This window comes from Dipodomys ordii, unplaced genomic scaffold, assembly GCF_000151885.1.
Source record: "Dipodomys ordii isolate 6190 unplaced genomic scaffold, Dord_2.0 Scaffold46, whole genome shotgun sequence".
Classification (NCBI taxonomy): Eukaryota; Metazoa; Chordata; class Mammalia; order Rodentia; family Heteromyidae; genus Dipodomys; species Dipodomys ordii.
In genome coordinates this window covers 9,837,620-9,862,560 of record NW_012267262.1, presented here as the reverse complement: position 1 = coordinate 9,862,560, position 24,941 = coordinate 9,837,620, and the positions used below count along the sequence as shown (strand labels likewise).

The 24,941-nt window shown below is 36.6% G+C and overlaps 1 protein-coding gene across 3 annotated transcripts in view; it reads right to left on the bottom strand.

Annotated features, from left to right (window-relative positions):
* Positions 1-21,879, bottom strand: part of Dnajc24 (DnaJ (Hsp40) homolog, subfamily C, member 24) — a 61,334-nt gene extending 39,455 nt beyond the window's left edge. For 2 of the 3 annotated variants that reach the window (XM_013019656.1, XM_013019655.1), the window contains exons 1-2: positions 21,757-21,874; positions 20,997-21,139 (exon numbers count right to left, since the gene is read on the bottom strand). In XM_013019656.1, the coding sequence (XP_012875110.1) occupies positions 20,997-21,139; positions 21,757-21,817 (204 nt within the window). In that variant the 5' untranslated portion in view covers positions 21,818-21,874. Of the gene's footprint in view, positions 1-20,996; positions 21,140-21,756 lie in introns of all 3 variants that reach the window. The other variant, XM_013019657.1, reaches the window with a different exon arrangement.
* Between the last annotated feature and the right edge of the window lie 3,062 nt (positions 21,880-24,941).

Below are 24,941 nucleotides of genomic sequence, written 5' to 3'. Positions count from 1 at the left end.
CATATTATCACCTATGTTAGGTTGATAATGGTCCACAATAACATTGGTAACAAGTCCAAATCCTTGATTCCTCACTTTATTTGGAAAAAAGAAACCTGTAAGATGTAATTAAGTTAAATTTTTTGAAATGGAAAAATTATTCACCATTATCCAATGGGGTCCAAAATGCAATCACATTCCTTTTGAGAAAGAGGCAGAATATTTAATATGTACAGGACAAGGTGATGTGACTGTCTTGAAGACTATAGTGATATAATCACAGACAAAGGAATGCCTGCTGCCAGAACCTGACAAACACTAAGGTTGGTTTTTTTGTTTTGTTTTGTTTTTTCTACAAAGGAAGTATAGCCTTGCTTATACCGTGTTCTCAGTCCAGTTAGGGACTTTTTTTGACTTCTATAGAGCTTTAAAAAAAAAGTTTGTTATTTTAAGCTACCAGCAATGTGACTGTTTGCTTCTATAGCCATGAAAAAACAAGAGTCCAGATGTCTATGGTATACAGATGTAATACACAGAAAATGTTTAAGAAGTTTCAACTATGAAGTGTAATTTTGTTGTTGTTTTGGTAGTCCTGGGTTTGACTAGCCCTTTAATTTTCAAACAGGGGTCATGTTTTTTGCCTAGAATCAGTCTCAGACTGTAATCCTTCCACCTCTGCCTCCTGGTAGAGGAGTACAAATGTACACCACAATGCCCAGCACTCAATTACAAACTCTGACAAAACAGGGCCTTGTACTCCTCCCACAGCTGTTGCTGAATCATTCCTCCAGTCTAGCTTTTTTGCTGGTTAACTGGAGATTATAGTCTTCTGAACTTTTTTTTTCCTTGTTTTTTTTTTATTTTTTATTTTATTTTTTCTTCTTCTTGTGAACTTTTCTGCCTGGGCTGACTCTTTATTGTAAATCTCAGCCTCCTGAGTAGCTAGTAGAACAAGAATGAGACATTTATGCCCCATTTGTATACATTGTTAACTTAGAATTTTAAAATGATTCTTTACTGCCACTGTGAAAAACAGCCCCTAGGACTTTGCAATCCCACAGAGTATTTTTCTTTTTCCACTATGGTTTCTAAATCTCAGATCTAAATCTAAACATCATGGTTTATGTATCTTTTTCTCTCAATAATTCCCACTAGCCAAAACTTTCCACTCCTAAGCACTCAAAACTATCCCGACTTTATAGATTGCCATTCACTTATCAAATGAGACAAATGTAATCTAAAGCATTCTGTACTCCTAAGGCATTAGCATCCCCTTGAGGAACCAGGTATAGAATTAAAAAAAAAAAAAAAGCCAAGGACTTCCTTACAAACAACAGAGGATTCTGAGAGGACAACATTCACTACTCTTTTAATTGGCTTTTCAATTTTCACTTCAGCAAAATGCATTTTGCTGAAATGGAAGAACTTATTCTAGTGGAAGCAATGAACTCAAAACTAACAATAATCTATAATAATGATGAAAAAGCACAAAGTGCTGGTGGCTCATACCTGTATTTCTAACTACTCAGGAGTCTGAGATCTGAGGATTGTGGTTCAAAGCCAATGCAGACAGGAAAAATCCATGAGACTCTTATCTCCAATTAACTACCAGAACACCATTAGCCTTGAGCAAAACAACTCAGGGACAATGCTCATGCCTGGAATTCAAACCCCATGACCCAACAACAACAATGAAGAAAAGAAGGAAAGAAGGAAGGAAGGAAGGAAGGAAAGAAAGAAAGAAATAGAAAGAAAGAAAGAAAGAAAGAAAGAAAGAAAGAAAGAAAGAAAGAAAGAAAGAAAGAAAGAAAGAAAGGGAAAGAAAAGAAAGAAAGGGAAAGAAAAGAAAGGGAAAGAAAAGAAAGAAAGGAAAGAAAGGGAAAGAAAAGAAAGAAAGAAAGAAAGAAAGAAAGGAAAGAAAGGGAAAGAAAAGAAAGAAAGAAAGGAAGGAAGGAAGGAAGGGAAAGGAAGGAAGGAAGGAAGGGAGGAAAAAAGGAAGGAAGGAAGGGAGGGAAAGAAAGAAAGAAGCAAAGAAAGAAAAGGAAGGTAGATGTTGGAAGAAGCACTTTACTATAAAACAAAGGATGTATAAATCTTCTATACTGAAAACTCTACACTATTAAGAGAAATCAAATGTCTTTTTGTTGTTGTTGTCGGTCATGGGGCTTGAACCCTGGGCCTGAACGCTATCCCTCAGCTCTTCAGCTCAAGGCTAGCGCTCTACCACTTGAGCTACAGTGCCACTTCTGGTTTTCTGGTGGTTTATTGGAGATAAAGAGTTTCACAGCTTTTCCTGCCCTGATTGGCTTTGAACCATGATCCTCAGATCTCAGCCTCCGGAGTAGCTAAAATTACAGGCGTGAGCCACTGGCACCCAGCTAGAAATCAAAATTTTTTTTTATTTTGAACATACTGTACAGAGGGGTTACAATTACATGGGCAAGATAATGAGTACATTTCTTATCAAGCATTGCAGCCTCCTCCTTTGTTTACCTTTCACATCCCTTCCAAGCCTCCCCCCCCCGCCCCGAAATCAAAATATTTTAATGAAAGAAGAAGATTCATATCCAGTTTATCCAGTTTTCAATACTGATAATATTAAGACAATTCCTAACAAAATTTCAACAGTGTTCTTTTAATTAGAAAAGATGATTATAAAATTTATATTTCAAGATAATTAAAAAGACTATATCCAAGACTATAAGTATTGGGATAAAGATATACAAACAGTTCAGTAGAACAGAATGGTCTAGAAATAATATATATATAGTCAACTAACTTTCTACAAAGGTGCCATAACAATGCAATGAAGAAAATATTTATGTTAGTCAGCTGTTACTAGAACAAGTATCTGAGATAAATAAGCTTAGGAAGAAGTCAGGTTTCAAAGTTTTGGAAGTTTCAGTCAATGAAATATGAACTCTTAAAACATTACACTGGGCAATAAAAGCATATTCAAACACTGGACAGTATATGACTGAATACCGAGTTCTGGCAAATCTATTTTTTGGTGACAAAAAGCACAGTTGGTTCCAAATAGGAATACCATCCACAGGGGTGGGAATTAGGGAAGAGTTATCAAGAAATTATTTGGAGGAGTATCTTGCTTGAGATGGTAGTTACATGTTTTTAAAACACAGTAAAGCAAATTATTAATATCTGTGTGTCATTATATGTTGACCATATCTCAATATGAAAATTAAATAATCTCAGCAAAATTTAGGAAAAATTTTCAATTGTAAAAATAACTAATGTTCTCAAATATTTTATTGCATAAGAAAAAATAGAAAATTAAGTGTCATGATGCAAAACAAATCTATATACAAGCTATATACAAGATACTATATTTTATCAGCATAAGTTTATTACCTGTTTTCTAACTAATTCATAATGTTTTAATTGTGAAATTTTAATTCTTTCCCTCTACCTCCCAGTCCTGGGGCTTGAACTTAGGACCTGGGTGCCACAGCTCCACTTCTGATTTTCTGCTGGTTAACTGGAGATAAGAGTACCTAGGATTACAGGCATGAGCCACCAGTGCCTGATGAAGTCTTCAATTCTTCTTTTTTTTCTGGCCTTGAGGTTTGGTCTATGGGCCTGGGTGCTGTCCCTCAGCTCTTCAGCTCTAGGCGAGCACTCTGCCAACTTGAACCACAGCACCACTTCCAGTTTTCTGGTGGTTATTGGAGATAAGAGTCTCACAGACTTTCGTGGCCAAGCTGACTTTGAACTGTGATCCTCAAACCTCAGCCTCCTGAGTAGGAAGGATAACAGGTGGGAGCCACTGAGTGCCCAGCAAAATCTTAATTTTTATAGCTGAGATTATATTGCATTGGATTGCCTAATACAGAATTTTGTTTTAATTTAAATTTTTCTTCATATAGTAAGTCTGTTTTCTGTTTTGATTATCTTTAAGTAATTGTACAAGAGTTACCATTTACCACCCATTCCCCCACTCATCTTAATTCTGTAGGATATACACTGGATTCTTAACTGCATTCTCTCCCTCTTGTCCTCTTCATCTATCCACCCCTTTCCTACTGACCCTATACACCCCCCCCCCTTTGAGTACCCAATTCCTGGTGTTTTATTTTGTTGAACTCTGACTTTGCCTTTCTAAGGAATTACACTACTTGAATGTTTTCTGACTTGATAAATGATGGTCACACTGCTTCTCAGAATACTGTCCTCAGATTTGTAACATCAGTGACAACAGACAGAGCTTGGTAGAAACAGCATTTCTTGGGCCCTATCTTAAACCTCCTGGAAACTTCAGAATTTGTATACCAATAAAATGCAGGGAAATTATTGTGAATAGTTAAGGATGAGAACACTGTTCATCTCTACTGCACAAAAAATGGAATTTAAGGGTAAATCAGAAATAGTGCTTTTAGTAAAATTTTCTTGTGACAAATTCATTCTACCAAATGCGTATTTTAAAAAAGGAAAACAAATGTTGAATGTGTGAACTCCTCAATTATGTTAATTTATAAACTAAAAAAATTACATGTTTCAAGTCAGAAAACTTTTATATTTGATACTTTTGGGGGGCTACTTTATAAATGTTGACCCATCTGTCTTTAGTTCTAACAGTAACTTACTTCACTAATGAAACGGTTAGACTTTAAATAATATACTAGCAGTGCAAGCAGACATACTTCCATTAGCTCCAAATGACCCTTTCTACTGATAAGCAACTACAAAGCTGAAATAAAAATGTTGACTTTTAAGGTAAATGCATAAAAATCTTATGTCCAATTTCCCATAAACACTGGTCCTTTACTTCACACCTGTGATTATAATGGTTTTTCTTTTTTGTTATAAACACATTTACTTCACAATTGAATAGTTTTTTTATTATGAAACTGTTGTACAGAGGAACTATAGTTACATAAGGTAATGAGTACATTTCTTTCTGAACAGTGTCACCGGATTATTCAGTTTGTAAAATCTTAACTGAAAATAAGGACTAATAATGAAGTATGAAAAGGCCCCTGGGCAAATAGGATTAAACCAAAGTGTAAACTAAAATGATCAAGCCTGTAGTATCTGACCTACCTATATGGATCCTGAGGATCACAGCACTTTGGTTTTTCCATTGTTAATTAGCGAGTTCAACACGAGTAAGATGCTAGCTCTCTATTTCTAATTTTAAGATTCCTGGAACTGGAATGAAACTTCAAAACGCCTAAGACTTATCAACAGTACAAATTCAACATATTAAAAATGCAGTTTACTATTTAGATCCTAAGATTAGATTTCCTACTGATAGCCTGTTAAAAGTACCACCATGCTTAATAAATGCGGACTTGATTGAATGAGTAATAGGGCAGTTTTCCTAATATTCCAAGCCAGTAAATCAGAGTCACTTTTTTTTAATCTCTCATACAGGATTTGAACAGCCAAACTATATATATTGTACCTACAGAATGTCTTTCATACTTCCAATGCCACTTACTTCAGCATTAGCTCCCACACGGTCTCCATCAGTCATCTTTAAACAGCTTTCTAATCCATCTTGCCTTAACACATCTTTGGCTATGTCATTCCCTAGGTTCGTAAATGTTAAATTGCAACACAGTCATAGTAAATTAGTCCTATTTTTTATCCTCAAAAAGTCTACACTAAAAGAACCCTAGCCTACCATTCCAGCTTTATCTATATAAGAGTTACACCAACGCTGGATATTAATGCCGTAACTGGACAGAAATTAACACAGTAACTCTTTGCACTGTGAATTTAAGGTAATTTAAGGTGTAATATTTTCCTCCAAAGCACAGAACTTGGCATGAGGGACAATTTAGCTTAAAGTGAAGTTTTGCACTTTCATGTCCTTTCTCTTACACTCTTCCCTTGTGAACAAGCATTTATTATGTGATTCTGTTCAGCTGACATGACAACAGATAGGATGTGGAAACGTGCTTCAGACCATGAGTATGTTTCAAACAGTTTTCAAACTGAGGAATAAGAAAGCCATTAAAAATAATCTATGCAAAGGAGTACACTTGCAGCTGGGCATTTTCTGGCCTGTCTGTAAACCCCAAATTTAAGAGTCAGAGCAAAAGGACTGAACGTTTGAGTCCAGCCTGGGCAACACCACAAGATCCTGTCTCTAAAAACCAAAGAGTCCCTTGTAAAAAGTGGACACATAGCTATTATGTTTAACTATTTGTCTCCTGCTAAAATTTGATTGCCATGTTCTATTAGGAGGTGGAACTTTTGACAGTGATTGTGCCATGATGGCTTTACCCTGATGAATCCATTACTGCCATTTCTGAGGGAGTGAATTCCTTAAGAAGGCTGAGTTCAGCCCCCTTTTCTCCCCCTCCTTCTATCTGTTCTGCCATCCTTCATGGGATTGCACAACAAAAGGTCTTTACCAGATACCAATTCCTTGGTCTTAGACTTCTAATCTTCCAAAACTGTGAGACACTAAATTTCTGTTCATAATAAAAGATCCAATCTCAACCATTATTTTATACTAGCATAAAACAAAGACAGTACATAGACAATAGTTGTGACACATAAGCAAAGCCGAATCCTTAAAAAAATAGTTTCTAATGTTCCTTTCTCTACTCTCTTTTACTTCCTGAAAGTGTAAACGTTGTACATTTTCTGTACTACTAGAAAGCAGATTTTATCAGTATCGTAGCAAAAGGAGAGCTGGACTGTGTTTTTTTTTTCTTTTTTCTTTTCTGCCAATGACTCTTTGGACAGAATCCCATCCTAGTACTGCTTGGCAAGCCCAAATGTGACCACTGTTGAATTTCTATCATATCACAGTGGATACACTCTCTGCACAGATTATAATGTACTACCGAGGAACCACATAAACACTGAAAAAATACTTATTATGGGTGATTTTAATTTAGAGATCATAGGCTTGTATGGGTATAATCATCATAATATTTTGAAGCATTTATCAGATAAGATAATAAAAATTCATTTCTTTGGACAACTGTTGAGAAATAGCATGGCAAAGTTTAGTAAAGAGAATTATGAATAATATAAGGAATTAGTAAATCTGACTAGAGAGTACTCCTCCAACATTTCTCCTGATGAACTGCTTAGAGCATTTATTAAAATATCTCACAAAAATTAGTTTTCTTCACCCTGGATAATTGTATAAAACCTAAAAGCCTTCGAACTAATAATGCTTATTACAACAACCTTAACTGATCTCTTGCCAAAGAAAGATTTAAAAAAAAATCCTAACAGGATAGCCACTAAAATCCACTCCCTCTCTGTTTCCATTCTTCAAACACTGTAAAAGCTATATTCAGCCCTTACCAATGTTTCCTAATTCCTTCCCTTTTCATGGTTTTCTCCCATAGCAGCTTCCTCTGCTCTGACCTTTGCTATTCAATTTTCCCTTGAAATATCTTCTAAACATCTCTCATAAGAGCTTTGTAGCACTGAGTGCTGATGAGCTATTGAAAAGGCAGGGCACTTTGTAAGGCCCTGCTTTCCTTACACCTGTGAAAGAGGTTTAAGGAACAGGAGGCTTGTCCTCAGGTACACTTTGCTGTGACACCACGCCTGTCATCATTTCACTAGAAAGCAAGACTAAAGTGTGGCTGGAAGGAAGCATGGGCATGAGGGTTCCTAAGAGTTCTCTACAAGGAAAGCAATGCGATCTGTCTTGGTCAGATTTGGACAACACAAGCTATCTTTTTTCTTTTTTTTTTAATCAGCCGTGGGGCTTGAACTCTGGGCTTGGGTGCTGTCTCTCAGCTCTTCAGCTCAAGGTGAGCGCTCTATGCTAGAGCCACAGCACCATTTCCTGTTTTCTAGTGGTTTATTGGAGATAAGAGTCTCACGGATTTTCCTGCCCGGGCTGGCTTTGAACCGTGATCCTCAGATCTCAGCCTCCTGAGTAGCTAGGATTACAGGCGTGAGCCACCGGTGTCCAGCCAACACAGCTTTCTTATGCTATGGAACAACCGTTTACAAAGGACTGATCTGGGAATGAAAAAAAATAGGTTCAAATCACCTTGTCTGATGGCCTCAGATACAGATAGGTCTTCCCACTATACTTTCCCCTGGTCCTGCTTGCTGTGATTGGTAATTACTACCTTCACAGATTTACAAAAGCAAATGCTGAAGGGGAGAAAAGGGAAGAGCTTATTCTTGGATCATCAATTAGAATGCACTGCACAATTTTTCACATCTAAACTTAACTTTTCATGACTTTTGAAAACTGGAAATTCCTAAATTGATATATTCAAACAAAAGACAAGAAATACTAGTCCTCTTTTCCTAAACAAAAAATTTTTCCCCTAAATTAGGCATCATTTCAAATTGGGGTTGTTTTATAAACTGTAAATTACCTATGTTTGATAATTGCTTCTAATTAGTAAACCTTTAAAACAAAACTGTTTTCACTTATAAAGAAACTGAAAGAGAAAATGCCTAATACTGTTACTGAAATTAGTATTAAGTTAAAAGAACTGCTTTCACAAGTAGCAACAATAAAAATATATAATCTATGCATTCAGGTGTTATTAAAAAAAAAAGGTAACTGTCAAGAACAGTGGCACATGCTTGAAACCTTAGCTGACAGGTTGAGATAGGAAGGTCAAGAGTTCCAGGCCAGCCTGAATAGCATAGTGAGACACTATCTTTAACAAAATAATGTATTAACAACAGACAAGGGTCTCATATCTAAAATATACTTGGAACTCAAAAAATTAAATCCCCCATCAACAAATCCTCAAAGAAACAACTGCCCAATACATAAGTGGGCTAAAGACTCAAAGAGGAACTTCTCTGAAGAGGAAATAAGAATGGCCAATAAAAATGCTCAACCTCTCTAGCCATAAAGGAAATGCAAACCAGGAAGTGCTGCTGTAGCTCAAGCCATAGAGCGCTCACCTTGAGCTGAAGAGCCCAAGGACAGCACCCAAGCCCAGAGTTCAAGCCCCACGACCGACAAAAAAGAAAAAGAAAAGAATTGCAAATCAAAACAACACTGAGATTCCACCTCACCCCAGTTAGAATAGCTACACTCAAGAACTCTAATAACCACAGATGCTGGAGGGGATGTGGCCAGAAGGGAACCTTACTGCATTGTTGGTGGGAGTGTAAACTTGTTCAACCACTTTGGAAAGTAGTATGGAGGTTCCTCAAAAGACTCCACATAGAGCTCCCCTATGACCCAGCAATCGCACTTTTGGGCATTTACCCAAATGATCACAAACAAAACCATACTAAAGCTACCAGCTCAACTATGTTTATTGCAGCATTATTTACCAGAGATCAAGAAAATGTGGTATATATACACAATGGAATTCTATGCCTCCATTAGAAAGAATGACATTGCCCCATTTGTTAGGAAATAGAAATACTTGGAGGGCTGGGAAGGTGGCTCAGTGGTAGAGCGCTTGCCTTGCATGCTCGAGGCCCTGGGTTCGATTCCTCAGCACCACATAAGCAAAAAAAGAAACAAGTCGGAAGTGGCGCTCTGGCTCTAGTGGTAGAGTGCTAGCCTTGAGCTAAAGAGCTGAGGGACAGCGCCCAGGCCCAGAGTTCAGGCCCCACGACTGGACCCAAAAAAAAAAAAAGAAATACTTGGAAAAAATTATATTAAGTGAAAGTAAGTCAGGCCCAAAGAAACATAGGTCCCATGGTTTCCCTTATTTGCAATAACTAGTGTATGTCTGAGACAAGCAGAAAAGCTCAGATAAGATGATGTTAAGCAAAATGAACCCCAAGATAGGGACACAAGTGGTTTTCTCTTCCTTGCTATTGTTTCTTATGTATTTATAAGGTGCCATGTGATTTTTTTTGTTACTTTGTATGTCCCTCACCCATGGTATAACCCCTGTTGTTTTTACTGTATTTGATGTTGGTATAATTTGGGGAGGGGAAGGGAAAGAACAAAATGTTTAAATAGCGATACAGATTGACCCATTGCAATAATGAGATGTATAAGAGGCTATGTCGAAAAATGAACTTTACAATTTAGGCGGGGAGGGGGGTGGCGTAGGGGGGTGGGAAGGTGTAGTTGAGGAGGTAGGAGGGATGGGATGGTAGGGGGAAAAACAAAGGAGGAGGCAACAATTCTGGATAAGAAATGTACTCATTACCTTGCTCATGTAACTGTAACCCCTCTGTACAGTATTTTCACAATAAAAAAATTACTTAAAAAATGTATTAATACCCCTCCTTCTCCTCTAATTTTCTGCCAAACTACCAAACCTAATGAGTATGATCCTAATTTGTTTATTGACCTATCATTCATCTACTGTAAGATTTTTTTTAAGATGAAAAATTTGGGTTTTATAAAAGATAACATGCAACTATCATCATTATGTAATTTCAGTTCATTTTCATCACTCCTATAAGAAGTCATTATTTTTTACTCCATCAGAAGTCATTATTTTTATTCCCCTTACCTTAGCAACCATTAATCTACTCTCATCTCTGCAGATTTGCTTATTATGGACAGGAAACACACATTCAAATAAACTGCAAAGAAAATTCATTATTTTTGTTTATTTGGTGTGTGGGTATGTGATGAAAAATTATACTTAATTTTTAAGTACTTGCAAAATTTTCTTTCCCAGTTCTTTTGGAACTGTTGGTGAATCATTAATAATTTAAAAGTCTGCATACAAAAATAAAATTTTCTCCTAGAATTTATAATCTAGTTATATGACATTAGCCACCCTTAAGGAATCAATATAAATAGTACTTTGAATTTAATTAGAATGTGACATACAGTATAGTTCCATGGTTCCTAAAGACTGTTAAGTGATGTTTTTATATGGCCAACCATATTGACAAAGTAATGAGTAAGAAAGGATCCCTTTGTCTACCAGAATCTTTGGCTAGCTCTATTCTTTCAAAGATCCATTTTCATAGCAATAATATTTTTAAGAGACCATTAGTCTTTTCTTAAAAAAAATCAAACAGAGAGGCTCATTCTGCATACACTGGTAGCTCCAAAAAAGAAAAAGAGAAAAAGGAAGGAGGAGGAATATAGGGGTAGAAGTAGAAAGGAAGGAGAAGATGAAAAGGTGGTGAAGGAAGGAGATAAAAAGGACACAGGGGTATGGAGAATTAAAGATAAGAAAGAATAATAAAGCAGAGGAAGAGAAACCACAAGGGGAAAAAAGGGAAGAGACTGAAACACACTAAGAGCTAAATCTGTGGCAAACACATTCAGAGAAATGGGGGAAAAAATCTAAGAGGTAGAATGAAATTTTGTTGTATAATTAAATCTGGCAAACCTCAACTATAGTATACTTTTGAGATGAATTTTGAGATTACCTAACTCTAAAATATAATCCTAAACCGATTCATTTTAGTTTTTTTTGAAACATGTGCACATATGTAGCATAACTTCTATTTGTTTATGATGTACACATGATATGAAAACAATTTTAAATCCTTTGCAGATACCCACTGACAAAATAGCTATCAAATAAGTCTTCGATGACATACCCAATATGAGCTAGAGAGTATTCTATGATAATCACTGTCTCCAAGCTCCCCAAATGATAATTAGTAGTAGAGCACTGGTTGATTTATTTCCCTTGTTTGTTTGGTTTAAGGAAGACCTGTTTCTCTGTATAATTAAAAACCTAAGAAACAGATGCGAAACTAGAGTCATCCTTGCAAAGTGAGGACAGTGATGCACATGCAGAGACCCTACAGAGCTGCTTTCCTACAGCAACTCAGGGATCTGCTCTGTGAGCCACCAAGGCCATCAGGTACTAATTCGATGCTATGTTCTGTCAGTGCTTTCATCCTCTTCTTTCATTAATTGATCATTCAATGATACCAGTACACTGGCTTTAAATTCCCACAAGCACTTTACCGTTGTGATAGAGAAGATATGAGAAGGTAAATATGATAGATTAACTCTATCTCATATTTGAGTCAGCTCTAAAATATTTTTCGTTTCTTTTTTTTGGTTGGTCATTGGGCCTGAACTCTGGGCCTGGGCGCTGTCCCTCAACTCTTCAGCTCAAGGCTAGCACTCTACCATTTGAGCCACAGCACCACTTCCGGATTTTTTCTGCTTATGTGGTGCTGAGGTGCTGAGAGCCTCATGCAGGCAAGGCAAGCACTCTATCTCTGAGCCACCTTCCCAGCCCCCCGCCTTTTTTTCCCTTTTTTTTTTTTTTTTGGTGGGAGATGTTACTGGGGTTTGAACTCTGGGCCTAGAAATTGTTACCACTTATGTCATACTTCTGTTCCTCAGAGAGGAACTCTCTGAACTGCATAGCTGGCCTTGAACCATAGCTCTGAAAAGATCTGTCTCATGAGTAGATAAGATTATAAACATTAACCACTGGCATCCTGTTTTAAACTCTTTCTATAAAAGTTATCTATTTCTTTTTTACAGAAATGTTTCCATGGGCCCCAAAATATACAAATTTCCCTTAAATAAAAATATTATTTCTATTGATTTAATTTTACAAGTTACAGGAAACCACAATGGGAATGATATGTATATGAAGCACTGACATTTTCATACACAGTATATGAAATGGTAGGACTAAACATACAAGACTTGAGAGGTAGTGACAATCTTTAATTCCCACTACTTAGGGATGAGGGAAATTTATCTAAAATAAAACTCAATAATAAGACAGGTTGCCTTAACACTGATAAAAATGGAGTTTAGTAAAGAGGAAGCATTTAATAATTGTTAAATTTAATGAACATAATGTGCTACTTTTTGAGATAAAGGGCTAAGTTAGCTTCTTAGGATAACAAGAAAACACATATCCTCTGAGATAATTTTTGGTTTTCATCACTGCAAATCACTGTTATTATGAAGCAGCTGTTAAACATTTGGTAAGAAATGCTGTAAGACTGTGCAGTAGTAATTCTCTAATGAATCTGTCTGTGTATAGTGTACAGAAGCAAAGAGAAACATGCATCAATATAGGGCTAGGCTTTCTTCTTTGGTTCTGTTTCTGTGAGGTGCCTACTTGCTTAAACGAAGAGTTAGGAATAAAAGTACTGCAATGTGTGTAGTTTATACCCTGACACCACATTAAGACTATAACATCTGAAAAAGACAATTCCAAAGGTAAAGACAGTCAAGTGCAACACACTACTGCCACCTAATGCTTAGTAAAATATTGCCTAAACAAATCAGTCAACCATTCATTGTCTTCTCCAAGTAAACAAATAAAACATGATTTTTAAAATAAATTTAAATTTTTAAGGCTTTCTGGTTTGGACAGAGAAAATATAATTCACATTAATCTAGCATCCCAAAAATGTGTTGTTTGTCCTTTGAAATCTACTTATTTACCATCTTATTTCCAAGACTCAATGATAACTACAAATAGGATCCCTGTTCTTAAGGGACTCACAGTCTAGTGGGAAAAAGATGACATGTAATGAGTAATTATAATGCCATGGTTAGGATGAGGTGCTAAGACAAGATGACAGCATTAAAAATGTGTTTCTTTTAGAGTATATCAGGGAAGGTTTTGTAATAAAGGTGTTACTCAAGTTAGGGGGATTGAACAGGAAGTCAGACTGGAGAAACTATGGAATAGTGGAAGGGAAACTTCATTCTACACAGAGAAATAATAAAGTGAAGACAGGAAAGTACTAATATAGATGTCAGGGTTATAAACAGAAGAACTGCAGGATGAATTGAGGATGAGTAAAAAGACTAGATAGGGAAAACCAATGGAATACTGCCCTCCAGCCTCCCTAACCATCCTCCTCCTAGCATCCTGCCTAATCCATCCTAGAATCACAGTATAGCTTGTCTTTTAAACAAAAATATGACTATGTTTCTACTGTGCAAAAAAAAATGTGGAATGCTCAGTAGAGCAAGCTTACATGTCTTGGCATTCTAATAAACAAAGTTCCTGTTTGATTAAAAGACACATATTTTGCTGACTTTCATGTTAATTTACTTAGAAAAGGAACAACTTTTTCAATAAAATGCAAGAATAACCAGGATTATGAAGAACTCATTTCTGAACCAAAAGATACATTAGTATGGGTTAACTGAGGCTTTTCTTCAGTCATTTTGTGACCTGATAGCTTTTAGGGCTATTATTTCCTCTTTCCTAAGAAAAATATTATTTAGTAGGTGTACATTCTTAGGTATCTCATTTTGTTTTTCTCATAATTTCCTTTGTCTAAGAAATCTTTTTTTCCTGATCCCAATATTCTCTTTTATAACACTATTGGGAGCTTCAAGAATATGCCTTCCAATTTACTGAAAACCTCAAGTGAAAATATTCCACATCTCTTTCCCTTAGAGCTCATACTCTACTACCTGAGTCACACCTCTACTTCTTGTTGCAACACTTTGGGCTGAATTATTATTATTTCTACTCAAGGCTGGCACTTCTATCAAGTGAGGTACACTTTTACTTTCTGCTCCACATTTCTGGCTGAATGGAATTATCTCAGTGGACAGGCATTGACTAAAAGATTAATAAATATAAAGTTAAAAGATAAAATTATATCATGTATGGTTCCTTTTTGTTATCAGTCCATATCATGAAACATCACAGCTGAATCTTTAAGGATTAATAAAAAAAAGCGAATAGGTAAAAGAACAAGGATATTCTATTATATTGTATGCTGTTCTATTTCAGCAAAACCTAGAGCAATTCAGCCAACATATGTAGTAAGAGTACATGAAGCTGCTGCTAACATGGACAGAAAAATAAGCTTAACTCTTCAGCTAAGAGTTAAGCACAGCAATAAGTAACTAAAGAGAGGACCCATAAGGATGGAGACTTCTCTTTTAACTGTAAGAGAAAAGTTCAGACGTTATCTATATTTGTATCTTTTGGGGGGAGAGGAGGCTGGGTCTCCTCATAGAATAGGAAGGAACAGGAAAGAATGGGAAGAGAAATTCCTTTTCCAATGATGATGAGGCCAAATCATTCAGACTACTTTCCTCAATAAGTAAAACTACAAACCCCAGGTAAAACTTATTTTTAAATATCTCCCATCAGTTGACAAGACAGTAAGGCCAAGATTGAAGGGTAAATAGATAATCAAGAACAAAGGATAAAAGGTGTTCTTGTCTTGAGGCTTAAAAACATATCAGAGCCATGCGCTGGTGGCTCACACCTGTAATCTTGGCTACTCAGGAGGCTGAGTTCTGAGGATTGCAGTTCAAAGCCAGCCTAGGCAAGAAAGTCCAGGAGAGTCTTATCTCCAATAAACCACTAGAAAAACGGAAGTGGTGCTGTGGATCAAGTGGTAGAGCACTTGCTGAAGAGCTGAGGGACTGCCCAGGCCCAGAGTTTAAGCCCCACAACTGACAAAAAATTAAAAAAAAACATATCAGAGGCTGGCAGAGGGAAAAATGACATGTTACTGGAATAGAAAACACAAAAGCTGAAACTGATGGTAACCTGTGATCTAAACTCTTACTGTTCAGAGGAGATCCACTCTTTTGTAGTACCAAAGGGGCGAGTTTGATAGGTGTAGGATATATTCCCAAACCTACCACATACTAGTTTTTTTTTCTTTTTACAATACAGCAACCTGGGGGTAGGATTTCTCTTCTACAAACTACAAGCAAAATGCCGTGAAATTTTTTTCTCTCACTCCTGAGATCTGACAATAGTACTAATTCCTCCACATATGACTGAACATTTACAGTGAAAAGCAGTTTTTGATAGGTGCATAGGTTCAATGGCAATATGAAAATTCCATTTAATCAAAACTCTTGAAATCTTTACATTGTTATGTACCATGTCTGAAGTTTCATGAATACAACATAGTTCTTGCCAACAGCTCCTGGAACTCTGGAATCTCTGGAGGGAAGAGTGTCTTCTGTATGCTAAAGACAATTCATAATGGGAGTGATCACCAGAAAAACTAAGACAGCGTAAGTCAATAGAGACTTTCTCCCCTATCTCCAACCTCCTAAAAGGAGAAAGGGACTGAAATTGAACTGATCACCCATAATATGATCCAATATTTAATCAATCTGCCTACTTAAGAAAGCTTCCAACAAACTACAAAACACAAGAGCTCAGATAAGTCCAGGTTGGTGATAAGGAACACATCCATGTGCTATATGGGAATGTAAGCTCCTATATTTGAGGCCTTTTCAGAATTCACCCTTTACAACTCTATTCATCTAGCTATTGACATGTATTCCTTAAAACATCCATTGTACTAAATATAGTAAATATAGTTTCTTTGAGTTCTATAAGCCACTGTAGCAAATTAGGTTAAACTGAGAAATGGATCATAGGAATCCTGAATTGTGTGCATTAAGGCATTTCTTAATTAGTCCAGGACAATTTTTGGTAAAAATGAGGAAGGCAAGGAAAGATAAATTTTTTAAAGAATATATTTTTACATTTGTCAGGAATAAGGAGTAGTGAATATCATTAGTAATAAAGTTTGGTAATAATAAATCAGGTTTTACAAGGCCACCTTTCATACCAGGTTTTTGGGTGGCATTTTCATTTATTTCTACAAATAATTTGCTGGGTCAGACTACACAGTCCTTTAGTCAATGGGGCTAATTAACACAATTGTTTTCCATTTTTTAAACACTTAACCGAGGCTATTAACAAAATCACAGAGTCTCAGAATTGTGTGTTTGAGTTGTCCTCTAATAAGATAGGCCAAAAATTCAAATTTCAACTGCTATTCAGTGCTACATAGCTTTCCAGGGTTGTCAATGATTTTTGTTCCTAGATACAATTGAATCTTTTTTTTATAAATCATTCAACAGCTTTCTTGACTCCTCAAGAATATTTACAATGGTTTATTGGTTACATGGTCATTTCGGCTTTAAGTGACTCAATTTTCTCCTGATTAGATGCCCATTATTTCTGGCTATTTCAGTTTTTGAAATTGTATTGTAAAGGTGATATACAGAGGGGTTACAGTTACATACATAAGATAATGAGTGCATTTCTTGTCGAACATTGTTACCTCCCTTTGTTTTTCTCTCCCATTTTCCCTCCTCCACAATCATACCCCCCCAATTGTAAAGTTCATTTCCTTTTGTCTTTTGTCTCACCATTTTGTTATTCCCCTTCCCTTTCCCAAATCAGATAAACATATATACAAGACACAGTATGCCAAAATCAAAAACAGTGACAACAGGGTATAAAGCATTACTCCTTGGTTTAATGGCTATAATGGAGATATTCTTTTTTCTTGTTTCTTCCTACTACAGAATATCAGTTGACTTAAAAGTTTTCAACAACATGAAATGAACCCTAACATCTAGCATCCTTTTCTGTTAGCAGTTCAGTTTCCTCACATATTGTTGAGGAACTACCTTTCTCAATTTGTCTGTATTACACTATTAATAAGGCTTCAGATTACCCCAACATAGCCAAGTGTGCCTTCTTGTGCAATTGAATTTTACTTTTAACCAGCAGGAAAAAACCATTTATTAGAGAAAAAATGGCAGTAGAGAGAAGAGCAATGGTGTCCTAACAAGACTGTTCTGGTTGTGAATGAGGTGCCAGCCATCTTGATTTCTTTTTCTAAGTCCTTCTAAGCCCCTTTTGCATCTGTTCTAAGTCTTATAATAGTTTACACCTAAGTAATTTGTTAATTTTCTTGCATCCTGTATGACACCTGAATGACAGCTGACCAGTGAGCTATGCCAACAAAAATTACAATGTTCAATACAGGTAAATTCAGAAGAGTAGAACTTCTCATTTTTGGGGGGTGGGGAGTGTTGGTTGTGGGGCTTGAACTCTGGGCCTGGGCGCTGTTCCTCAGCTGTTCAGCTCAATATAAACGCTGTACCCCTTGGGTCACACCACCACTTCCAGTTTTCTGGTGGTTTATTGGAGTTAAGAGTCTTACAAACTTTCCCAGGCTAGCTCTGAACGGTGATCTCACATCTCAGCCTCCTGAGTAGCTAAGATTTCAGGCATGAGCCCACATTGCCTGGATGAACTTCTGATTTTTTTTTTCTTGTCAGTTGTGGGGCTTGAACTCTGGGCTTAGGTGCTATCCCTCAGCTCTTCAACTCAAGGCCAGTGCTGCTTGAGCCACAGCACTACTTCTGGTTTTCTAGTGGTTTATTGGAGAGTCTTACAGACTTTCCTGCCCGGGCTGGCTTTGGACCATGATCCTCAGATCTCAGCTCCTCAGTAGGATTACAGGCATGAGCCACCAGTGCTCAGCTCTGATTTTTATTTATAACATTCTCAGACTTTTTTTTCCTCACAAAATTCTTTTTAATTAATTCCTTTCTTAATAATTGAGATGATTTTGCTTTGTAGTGAGAAGTCCTGTTCAAAGAACTGTTCTTAGCTCCTTTTGTTTCTTCCTTTTCTTCTTTTTTTTTTTTAGTTTCTTCCTTTTCTGATGTGGTAATTTTCCTCTGAGTGTAGCTGAGATGCTCTATCTTGTTTTTCAAGCTTAATGATTAATGCTAATACGTTTAAGACTTAATGCTAATCTATCTATCTATCTATATATATATATAATCTATATAATAAATGGGATTTTATACTCATCCAATATTAAGAATAAGAACATCTTACACACTCCTGCCTCAAATTACAAGGATTTTCTTAAAGATTATGGGACATATTATAATAGCAGCCTGTACTTTTCCAATACAATAATTCTTTTCCAGATGAAAGATATCTTGCAATGTTATCAGCATCAATGGGAAAAGACCTCCAATTTTCAATCTGACAAAACTTTATCTTCAGTAAACAGATGATAACTACAAAAAATGTGAAATAATATAGCTAATCATTCTGGACCCTGGACCAATTTAAAGCAAAGGTTTGTACTTCAAATTGTTATTAATAGAAAACAAGAAATTTTTTACAGATTAATTTACAAGGAGAAAAGAAAGCAGTGTACTCTTACAATAAGTCTCATACACTATGAGGAAATGCTTTTATTTTTATATAGTAAATTATCTGGCAGTAGACTTAATGATATATGAAATGAGTATCTTTAAAGCTAATTCTGTGCCTTAGATTAACATATTTTTAAGGCATTTAAAAATATTTCAATGAATTGATAGAATTTTTCAGAACCAGAACATTAAATATACACTATACTTACAAAAACTGAAATAAAGAAATAGGATTTACTAAATCAACATGTATTATAAACTCAGCAACCTACAATTTAGCAATTATGTAGGAGTTGTTAAATTCAAAGACTTCTGAATCTAGAAATATACATGTAATAAATGTGCCTTTTTATAAAATAAGATACAGAATGGTATTAGTCAAATGAAATTTTACTCCCCAAGTGTTTTCTGACCTTGTTGAAAAACACACATCACAAAAATATGTGGGAAACAAAATAAGAGCTTCAGAAGCCTGGCTTAATTTTTTAAAAACTTCTTATAAATTGCTGAGCACCAGTGGCTCAGGCTTGTAATCCTAGCTACTCAGGAGGCTGAATCTGAGGATCTTGGTCCAAAGTCAGCCCAGGCAAGAAAGTCCATGAGACTCTTTATCTCCAATTAACCACAAGAAAACTGAAGTGGTACTGTGGCTCAAGTGGTAGAGCACTAGCCTTGAGCTGAAGAGCATAGGGACAGCGCCCAGACCCAGAGTCCAAGCCACACAACCCATATTAAAAACAAACAAACAAACAAACAAAACTTCTTATAAATGTGACAAATCTTTCTTAAGTCTTTTAGAAACTTGTATGGTCATATGTACATACCTTTTGACCTTTTCTGCTCATCTGATAAGGTTAGCCTAGACATATGCTAATTATTGTACATAAGGGAAATCATGGGACCTTTATTTCTTTGGATCTGGATTACTTCACTTAATATGATTTTTTCCAAGTCTTTCCATTTCCTAATACATGGGCTAGTGTCATTCTTTCTGCAGGAAGCATATAAGATGATGCTAAACGAAATGAACCCCAAGATATGGACACAAGAGGTTTCTCTTTGTTTTTGTTGTTTTTCATGTACTATGTGATTTTTTTTGTTTCTTTTGTATGTTTCTTCCCCTTATAGTATATCCCCTGTTGTCACTGTATTTGATTTTGGTGGGGAAATGTAATGGGGCCAATCTACCATAGACTGGAACCTCTGAAACCATACACCAGAATAAACCTTTCTTTATGAGTTATCTCAGACACTCATTACAGTAATGGAAAGCTGACTAATACAGTATCCAACTCAGAACTACTCAGAAAAGTTGAAATGTAAAGCCTAAAGTGAAAGATTTCTCTGGCCTCACATAGAGGCGAGAGAAACTGAGGAACTGAACATATTAAATACCTTTGAGAATTAAGGACTAAAGTTGAGACTTACAAAAAAAAAAACACCCAAAACAAACAAAAACTAGTTAGAAGGACAAGTCTTCTCCTCACATAAATCAGCCATCCACTCTCTCCTACCAGAGGAGAAAACTGTAGATTTGGGGTCTAGAAGGTCTAGAGTCAGGAATATCAGGCCCAGTGTTGAGGGCAAGAATGCAATGTACTAAAATAAACAGCTCTTACATACAAAACAAGATGCGGGTAAAATGACTTTTGATAACGTCTGCTGAAATATGTATATGTTCAACATATAACCAATATAAAAAGTTTTCTAGATTTTTTTACATTCATTTAATTCTCAAAATCCAATGTGTATTATATACTTAAGACAAATTACAATTTAGACTAGCCAAAACTCAAGGGCTCAACAGCCACATATCTAGTGGCTACTGAATACACTATTTTGTGGCCACTTTTGTACGCATCTACACAGATTATGTTTTCTGATTAAGTCTTTTAATCTTCCCTGAGCCATATATACAGGAAATTAGTTTAAGTTCTCACAGGGAGTGAGAGTCCGAGGATTCTAATTCAGTCAGCCAGGATCAGATCTCCTCTTCCTAACTACTGCACTATCCTAAAATCAATTTTTTTTAATTTTTATTTTTAGTTATATTATTGAATCTTTCAATACACCAAATACTTTTACTCTTATTGATATCACACACACACATATATAAACGGTTTTATGGTCACATTTACAATTGATCTACACACACACACACACACACACACACACACCCATGATGTAAAATCAGAAAGAAAAAACTTACCATTAATACAAGTTTTTGATATTTTTGTTTTAGGTCAGCCACATCTGCAGATGGGTCTGCTCCCAGAATACTGTACCAATCCTTTTTCGGTGTCTGCTTAAACGCCATCATTACTTGAACAAGAAATGATCTTTCCAGATCAGCTGAACAGAAACATTAAAATGACAACCTATTACAGTCTGCAAGTATGTAAAAATAAAAAACACCAAAAACACTTTTTTTCTACGTTCTTTAAAATTTGCATGAGTAAATCACAATCATACAGCAATCATGAATAAAACACCTATTTTCATCTTTAAATGCTCTAGATATTTTAGATACAACGAAACAAGTATGCAAAACCTTAACTATTAGATATTTCATGATATATACTTTCCCTCTTCATGAACATACAATAGCATGAAAACTAGAACTTTACGAAAGGCCTGCGTGGTGGGTGAACATATAAGAATAGATTTTTTTTCTGCTTTTCTTATGGTAAAACCCGGCAGAGAAGCTCTCACTCAACACATCAGAGGAGCTTAATATTTACAAGAGAAAAAAAAGAAGCAAAAAACAGGAAAGCATCCACATGGGCAAGCGTCCCCTCCTAGAGACTGGACAGACGCCAAGACATGGCCAAGAGCGACCCCGAAACTGTCCACGCGAGGACAGACGACGTCGGGCTGGGAGTCCCAGAAAGGAGGCCACCTTTTCCCAGCGGGAGCTCCCCCAAGATGAGGAGCTGGGACCCGGGTAATTCAGTCAGCTCTTACCAGCCCAGTCATATGCGGGTACCTTTCCCAGGTTTCACACTTGATCCGACTTACCAAACTTGACATCGCCAGGGAGTTGCCACTTGTCTGTCGGCCGCCGACCAGAACTAGGAACCGGCTTCTCCTTCCGCCGGAAATCGCTTCTATGACGTCACCACGTCTCCACTCCAAGCAGCAGTTGACGGGCCACCACCAATCGAAAGGGCTCTTCCTCCTCCTTCCCCGCCCCCCTCCTGCCACGACTCGGTCGCCATGGTAACCAGTCACCGCTTGCGGGGAGACTACCGGTGGCAGTAAGTGCCTGAGGTTGGGGAGGGGAGCAAACACAGCTTTCCCTCAATCTGCTCAATTCGCTTTAATTCTCCTCTGTCCCACCTCAATGACGATCATTTCTGTCCTCCTTGTCTACGAGCACCCTACCCCGACCCTAGTTCTCTTCACCTTCTTCAGGCTTCTTTATTATTATTATTATTATTAAGTTTTTTATTATGAAAATACCGTACAGAGGGGTTACAATTACATGGGCAAGATAATGAGTACATTTCTTATCAAGCATTGTAGCCTCCTCCTTTGTTTCCCCTTCCCATCCCTTCCCATCCTCCCCCCATCCTCCCACCCAACCCTCCTACCCCCCCCCACCAAAGTTGTAAAGTTGATTTTCGACATAACGACTTGTACATCTCATTGTTGCAATGGATCCACTAGTATCCCTATTTAAACGATTTGTTTTTTCCCTTCCCCTCCACAAATTATACCAACATCAAATACAGTGAAAGAAGGGGTTATGCCGTGGGGGAGGGACATACAAAGCAACAAAGAATTCATCTTTTAAATGTGTTAGAAACAATAGCAAGAAAGAAAAACCATTTGAGTCCTTATCTTGGGGTTCATTTCGCTTAACATCAACTTATCTGACCATTTCCGCTTGTCTCAGACATATACTAGTTATTGCAAATAAGGGAAACCATGGGCCTTATGTTTCTTTGGGCCTGGCTTACTTCGCTTATAATTTTTTCCAGGTGTTTCCATTTCCTAACAAATGGGGCAGGTTTCTTCTCACTACCTTACCTTTGTTCCTTTGGGTTTGCACTGAAAGGTGGGAGACAGGTTGGTTACAAGAAGGATGAGGAGATCTGATAATGTGTTTACCTAATTATTTCTTTCAGACTATGGCACCGTGGCCAACTTTTTTATGTAATTTTATTTAGTTTTAGTGTTTATGTGGTACAAAGGAATCGAACCCAGGGTCTCATGCATGCTAGGCAAAAACACTCTAGCACTAAGCCACATTCCTTGCCCCATGGCTTATTTTTTTTTTTAAGTTCTGAATTGGGCCTAGTAGAGTACTTGTTTAACATCTACAAGGCCTGGGTTTAATTACCAGTACTAACCCAAAAAAGTGCAAAACCCTTTCACATTTGCTATCTCAAATTGCCTTTACTTCTGTAAAAGCCCAGTGAGGCTAGTAACAATGATGTTATTTTCCCACTTTGTAGATGAGAAAACAAAGCAACAGTAAAGACCAAAGAGCTAATTACTAGCAAAAAAAAAATCTGGATACTTAACCACCCTACCTAATCCTGGGATAATTATGTGATAGTTTCAGGTGCACAGAAAAAGCAAAATAAACTGTTGTTATCTATTCAAATTAGTCAGAGGGAACTCTAAAATAAGCACTTGGGGTTTTATTCCTGTTAGTTTTTCTATCTTCCACCTCACTTTTTCCCTTTCCTCTTTTCTTTTTATTATCTTTGCTCTGTGCTGCATTACATTGATCTCTCTTGCATGCCTTATATCTGAGGGTTAAAAAAAAAACATCAGGGCTGGGAAGGTGGCCCAGTGGTAGAGCACTTGCCTTGCATGCCTGAGGCCCTGGGTTCGATTCCCCAGCACCACATAAGCAAAAAGAAAAAAATGGAAGTGGTGCTGTGGCTCAAGTGGTAGAGCGCTAGCCTTGAGCTGAAGAGCTGAGGGACAGTGCCCAGGCCCAGAGTTCAGGCCCCACGACTGGACCCAAAAAAAAAAAATCATGTTTTTTTTTTATTGTTGCTACTGCTTTTGATTTTTCTTTCTTTTTAAAATCCTCTTTTCTCCAATATCAGTTTGACAAGACCAAAGATAAATTTAAGCAGGATAAATAAAATCCCAGTATAATTGAATGGTGCAGGTAAGTTTAAAATCTAAAAATGAAAATATAGGTTAGGGTATACACAGGATTTTGTCATATTTAAAGAAGACACACAGAGTTTTATTCTAATAATAACCACAACTAGTTTTAGTCCTGGCTATCCAATACCTTCTGAATGGTCCTACCAAAGTACCTAAAGCAACAATATTAAGTGTTGTTTTGAATCCATTCCTATGAAACATAATCTGGATAAGTCTCTCTTGAACTTTTCCAGGCTTCAACCAATCTCCTTTCCCCTGCTTGGTTGATTTTTGTAGAGAGATATACTCAAGTGATGCAGTTTTAGAGTGAAATTTCTTTGATATATTATCTCATTAGGTGATTACATCATCTCTCTTATATTCTACTTACTTGTTTGGGTTTTTTAAATACTTTCCCCATTAAATCCCAAATACTTTGCTATGTCATACTTTCTCCATACTTATGGTTTTCATCCCTAAAGCATACTAACTTTTTAATCTCCATATTGTTATTATTCACTCAAAATTATATCATTTATGTCATCTGGTATCTAGACCTTGTTTACATTTACTCATTTTTTAGTTATTTTTTATTGTGAAAATACTGTACAGAGGGGTTACAATTACATGGGCAAGATAATGAGTACATTTCTTATCAAGCATTGTAGCCTCCTCCTTTATTTCCCCTTCCTATCCCATCCCATCCTCCCTCCACCCCCCTTTACTCATTTTTTTTCAGAAATATATTTTGCTATGGTTAGTTTTCTTGAATTAGGAGATTGCTTGTTCTGTGCTCTAAATACCTTTTTAATTTATAGGTCTCATTTCTTCCTTTTCTTCTTTTATTGTAATCAACCTATGGGCAAACAGATCAGTTGTCTTGTTATCTAACCCTATTGTATTAGGATAAACCTCATGAAATAATTAGTACATAAATCCTTTCTCAATTATTTTTCTGTTTCATTTTCGCAAGCAAAACTATCTAATAGGAATATAACATAAGGCACTACTTTAAGCTACACATGATGTTAAATATTTTAAT